The following is a 6092-nucleotide window of genomic DNA, read 5'->3' as shown; positions in this document are numbered from 1 at the left end:
TCCTTCGTCATTTGATTTTTTTAATATATTTAACTTAAAAAGCAAATTTACAGTTCTAGGTAAAACAAAGTAAGAATCTAAGTGAAGACGTCATCTATGGATCTTTCTATCCATGTGTAAATTTCCCTAAATGGATATTTAAACCTATCCACTAAACATATAGGTACATAGATCTCATTGTTTAAATATTCATATATATATATATATATATATATATATAAAATCCCAACAAGCTCACCAAAAAACTGTTAGAAACAATAAACTAGTAAAATGTCAGGCTACAAAATACACATCTGCAAACCTAAGTGCAAACAATAAGTGAGAAGAAATTAATAATCCTAATTTACTTTTGCATAAAAATCCTACAAATAAATTTAACAAAGCAGGTGAAACAGCTATATAATAAAAACTAAGACACTACTAAAAGATACAGAACAAGACAAAGAAGTGGAATGATATCCTATTGTTATGAATGGGGTGAACTGAGTCAAAAATGACTGTCCAACCAAAAGAAATCAATGCAACCTCTATCAAAGTGACAGTAATTTTCAATAAAATAGGAAAATTACTAAACATTTATATGAAACCGTAAAAGACTCCAAATCACTAATGTGACTCCATAAGAGCAACTTTGAGAAAAATGGAGTCATACCACCTAATTTTAAACTATATTTTAATGCAAGATAATTTAATCAGTATGGTACTGGAATTAACACACATATACAGATCGAACAGAATCAAAAGTCCAGAAATAAATCCACATATATGTCAACACCAAATTTATGATGATGGAGTCACAACTATACAATGGAGAAGGAAAAATCTCCAGCAAATGGTGTTGGGAAAAACTAAAGTTACATATAAAAGGGTGAAATGGATCATTCTTCAACTCCATAAACAAAATAAATTCAAAGTTAATTGAAGACTGTGTATAAGACTTGAAAGCATAAAATACACAGAAGAAAATATAGGTGGTACATTTCATGACATCAACGATCAAGATGTCTTTAGGGACTCAACCCCAATGGCCAGGGAAATGAAAACAAAAATAAACAATTAGGATTACATCAAAGGTAAAAGCTCTTACATAGTGAAAGATAAGACTAGGCTAAAACAGCCTTCTGAGTGAGAGGCAATACTTGCTCATCACACACATAAGATCAAGGTAGATAAAGAACTCATCCGACTTAACAGCAACAACAAAACAATTTTTAAAAATGGATAGAAGATCTGAGCAGACACTTTTCCAAAGAGTATATACAAGTGGCTGATAGACATGAAAAATGTTCACCAATAGTTATGAGGAAAGGCAAGTCAGAACCACAGTAAGATGTCATTGCACACATCTAAGAATGGTTTAGATAAAAAAGACTACTAGTTAAGTGTTCAAAAGGATGCAGATAAACAGGAAGCTTTATACACATTGGTGGGGATGTAAATTGGCACAGCCATTTGGAAAAGTTATGGCATTTGAAAAAATCTAAAAATAGAACAAGCATATATGATCCAGTGATCCCACTTCTAGGTACCTAGCTGAAAAATATGAAACCATCAATGGACCATAAAGTTTACTGCAGCATTATTTACAACAGTTAAGCCAAGAAGAAACCTATCTGCCCACAGACAGATGATCAAATAAAGGTGTGGTATATATACGTAATGGAATATTATTCAACTGTAAACTAAAATGAAATTTTGTCATCTGCAGCAAAATGGAAGGAACTTGATGGGTTTACGCAAAGCAAAATTAGAAAAATGAAAATAAATGTTGGCTGCTTTCAGCAATACGTGCAACATAAGAAAACTAAATTGATGAATGGAAAAAAAAAAAAAACAGAATAAACTAGTGAACAATGAAACCAGAAATGAGGTTACAGAGGTGAAGAGGGTAGGGGATAGAGTATGGGGGTGGGGGGGAGGAGATATAAAGGATGGTTGTGGGCATTTTGTTACTAAAAAAAAATTTTTTTTTAATGAATCCAATAATAAAATAAGGCTATTGAGATATACAATGTGCAAGTTCAGTAGCCAAAAGAACACCATTCACCCAATTATTTGTTTCCAACTTAAAAAAAAAGTCCCCATCAGGGCCCTTGGTGGCGCAACTGGTTAGAGCAGCAGCACTGCAAGCTGGCTACAGCCAATTTAGTGGGAGTGTGATCCCCAGCGCCCCATGTGACCCACATGGGTGGCAGGACCTCTCCTGACCCTCCCACTGCTCCCCTCAGCAGTGTACTTCTTGATCTGCCTGTTCTGCTCCTCACTCTGTCTCTGGTGAATCCTCTAACCACCCCTGCACCTCTGGCTGTATTCCAGTTCTGTATGCATAAATAAATAAATCTTTAAAAAAAATCCTGATCATACTGACACAAGTGTCACAAGGAACAATCACAACATGACTTACATTTTGTGGAGAATGTTTCCTAAGAAATTTTATAAAGAAAATTAAAATCAAGGGTATAAAATAAAAACTAAGAGCAAATCCAACTGACTAGAGCATTGACTCAAATATATATCCACAAAATAAAAATCTTTTAAACCTAAAGCAAGCAAAGTTTTCTTGAATTTCAATGTTGACAGTTTGGGAATGGAACTGTACCATGTAAGAATGAAAAGAACACAGAAGGGGGGAGGGGGAGAAACCCATAAATTTTCTCTTTTACAAATCACAATACAAAATCTTTTATTTAGTAATTTTACATTCTACTACACAGGAAAATTACCTAAATAACCTCTATTCAACTGTTACTGTTTAGGCATACATTTACCAACATCTGCCCTCGAGTCTTTGTAGATCAAGACTTAAAAAACTGACTTGGAAGAGAAAGAAAAATTCCGGATGGTTTCGCTCATAGCAGGAGTATAATGGACCAGGCGAGAAAATAATAATAATGAACAGAGACATTTTGTGGGGGTGGAGCGGGGAATGGGATCAAAAACGGGGGGTGGGGAAGGGAAGTACACGGGACTATGGTGATGGCATATGGGTGACTCGGTGATGGGAAACCCATGGGGATTACAATTGAGGTGGAAAAAAAATACAAAATGATGTAAAAAATAAACTGTTATATTATCAAAAAAAAAAAATTGACTTGGTTCCAGGTGTCTCTCGTTAAAAAACAGCACAGTCTATACTACTTTTAAATAACTGTCTTTTCAAAAAAGACCCCTTAGTCATTAAAGAGTTGAACAGACACTTGGAAGTCATCTAGCATCAACCCTAAATACCCACGCCCCCACTGATGATCATGAGATATATTAGCTGCAACTGTTCTACTTTTCCCTGGCCATTCACTCCCAAACGATACCAATGTGTGTTCAAACTATGGAGCCTGATAGTTTTTTAACAGGCATTCTGATGGGGGGTGGGGGAGGAAATGCAGTAACCCAACCCTCCCACTAGTCAACCCTTGACATTCACCCCTTCCATCGTCATCTAACATTTATTGAACACGCCTCGCTGTCAGATACATTTGGTTTTACCTGCTTCTCTACAGGCCCAGACTCCTTCCCCTGGGCAGCCCTCCATTCTCGAGCCATTTCTGCGTATTTCTCCTTTTCTTCCTCACTCAAGAGCTTGGGGGAGATTGAAGGAGACACAACAGAAGCAGTAGTGAGGAACGAGGGTCCTGACGCAGGGACTGATACCTGAACATGCCCGATAGGCAGTTCAGCGTCGGTTTGCCCTGCCCTGTATCTGGGGGCTCCCTCTCCCTCCAGCAGGGGCCAAGCGGTCACTGGCCCCTCCGAAGCCTCTTCCTACCGCCTACCCTCCCGCTTGCCCAACTGCCCGGCCAACCCTGCTTGGCCTGCCCCTGGCTTACCGCCCAGTCAGAAGAGCAGTAGGGGATGGCATCAGCTACGCGAGCCACCGGCAGGCCCCGCCGCCTGAGTTCGGGAATCTTCTCCTGCACAAAGAAATAGTAGGCATTACGGCTGGCCCTGCGGTTCGGCATGGTGAGCGGGGACAGGCTTCGTAGGGGACCAGAGACAGCACAAGCCGCCGGCGCCCTCGCCGGGCTCCCGCCCTTAGTAACCGAGGCATGCGCTTGCGCGCTCAAGACCCCCAGCTCTCAGCCAATCAGGGCGCAGCGCGCAGCCGCCCTGACCCAGCAGAGAGAAAAGCAGCCTGTGACTGGAGGAGCTTTCCTCGTGCGTCTGTGACGTAGCAAGGGGCAAGGAGGAGCGAGGCGTGAAGGGCACAAGGGCGGAGTATTCTGATTGGCCGGGGGCAGTCGTTGGCGCCGAATTGTCACGTGAGGTAGGGGGCTATTTCTGTACATTATTGCGTAATGTGTGTCTGAGTAGGTAGAGACTAGGGGGAGTGGGGAGTGTTTCGGCGTCGTCTGTTTTATAACTGTGAAGGGCGATTACTGTGCCAAGTACTGTGAAAGTGTTGGGAGAAGGGGAGCGCAGAGTGAGGAAAAGAACAAAAAAAAATCTGGTCCTTCCAGAAGTTCAAAATTTTATGGAAAGATGACAAAAACAAAAGGCCCCGACAATATGGGTTTTGAAATAAATGTCAGAAAGGCTCACAGAGTTCAGAGGCTGAGATTTAAAATAATGGCCTCTGGCCCTCCCCGGTGGCAAAGCGGGGTAAAGCACAGCGCTGGCCTCAGCCACTTCTGTGCCTGTCGATCCCTAGCCCCAGGGCGGGACCCACAGGCACGGCAGACCTCTCCTGACCAGCCCGCTGCTCCCCTCAGCAGTGTACTTCCTAAATCTGCCTGTTCTGCTCCCCACTCCGTCTCTGGTGAATCCTCTCACCCCTGTACCTCTGGCCTGTACTCCAGTTCTGTATGAATAAATAAATCTTTTTTTTAAATTATTAAAATAATGGCCTCCAAGTTTTAGAGATTGCTCCATAAAGGTCCTATTCACTTTCTGTTAGTGCTATATAATATTATTAATAATATGTTAGTAACTTGCTCTTTCAGGGCTGTATCATAAAAACCTTTCTTCTATTATGTTTTGTAATTGGTGTCTGCCAAAGTGTGGACAAAATAGTGTTTTTAGGGTTTGTCTTTGTTAAGTCAACTTTCAAATTGATTCAAAACAGTGGCTGTTGATTTCCTTGGATTTCTAGCTATATATGCTTCTTAGAGAAATTGCCTTCTGTATTCAGTTTAAGGGTGTATATATATGTTTTAAAATCAAGTAATAGTTGAAAACTTATTAAATGCATCTTGTGCATCTTTTCACATGACTGTTTTTTCCTTTGATTTGTTAATGAGTTTCTGGTTGTTCTAATATTGAAGCACTCTACTATTCTTGATATAAACATTTTTTGGTCATGTGACATTGCTGATCTTTTAAAGCAGTGTTTTTATTTTTTTTTCATAATGAAACTGAATTTAAGTATTCTTGCCTGGTCCTTACCAAATGGACTCAGGGTTGTGATCATTTCTTAAAATGAACTGTCATCTTTTCTTCTGCCCTCATTGACCAATCGAAATTATATATCCCCTAAGAGTTTAGTATAACTTACTAGTTAAAAACTCCTTGATCCTAGTATATATTTCAAGTATAGAATTGACCTTGGATTACTCTTTCAATGTTTTGTATGGTTAATTGTCTTTTCAGGTTTCCTAATTTTTATTCAACAAATTTTGGTTGAATAAAATCATCTATTTAATTTAGGTGTAAATGTTAGTGGGGCTCTGAGGCAACTACAACTTTCATACTTTACTAATGGGAGAATTATGTAAAAGTTAAATATAAACTTTTGCAACCCAGAAATTCCACTCATTTAGTAGAAATATACATATATATGTGTGTATATATCCATATATATTTATACATATATATTTATACATATATATATTTATATATACATACATACGTACATACACACACACACACACACACACACACCCCTACATAGAGACTTGTGCATGAATTTTCATAGCAGTTCTTGGAGCATCCCAAACTAGGCTATACAAGTATTTATTAAAAGATGACTTCAGGCCCTCCCTGGTGACACAGCGGGTTAAAGCACAGCACTAAGAATATAAAGCCACTTCCGCATGAATTCGATCCCCGCCTGCCCCAGAGGTGACCACATGGCGTGGCAGACCTCTCCTGACCCACCC

General features: G+C 39.5%; 1 protein-coding gene across 2 annotated transcripts in view; it reads right to left on the bottom strand.

Annotated features, from left to right (window-relative positions):
- Positions 1–4156, bottom strand: part of MAEL (maelstrom spermatogenic transposon silencer) — a 23879-nt gene extending 19723 nt beyond the window's left edge. Inside the window, exons 1-2 of one of the 2 annotated variants that reach the window (XM_004688441.2) lie at positions 3825–4156; positions 3484–3576 (exon numbers count right to left, since the gene is read on the bottom strand). In XM_004688441.2, the coding sequence (XP_004688498.1) occupies positions 3484–3576; positions 3825–3956 (225 nt within the window). In that variant the 5' untranslated portion in view covers positions 3957–4156. The remainder of the gene's footprint in view (positions 1–3483; positions 3577–3824) is intronic. The other variant, XM_004688442.2, reaches the window with a different exon arrangement.
- Positions 4157–6092: the final 1936 nt, after the last annotated feature.

This window comes from Condylura cristata, unplaced genomic scaffold (genome assembly GCF_000260355.1).
Source record: "Condylura cristata isolate star-nosed mole 26May11 unplaced genomic scaffold, ConCri1.0 scaffold00024, whole genome shotgun sequence".
NCBI lineage: Eukaryota > Metazoa > Chordata > Mammalia > Eulipotyphla > Talpidae > Condylura > Condylura cristata.
The sequence above is the reverse complement of the archived record's forward strand: the minus strand, read 5'-3'. Positions and strand labels throughout refer to the sequence as shown.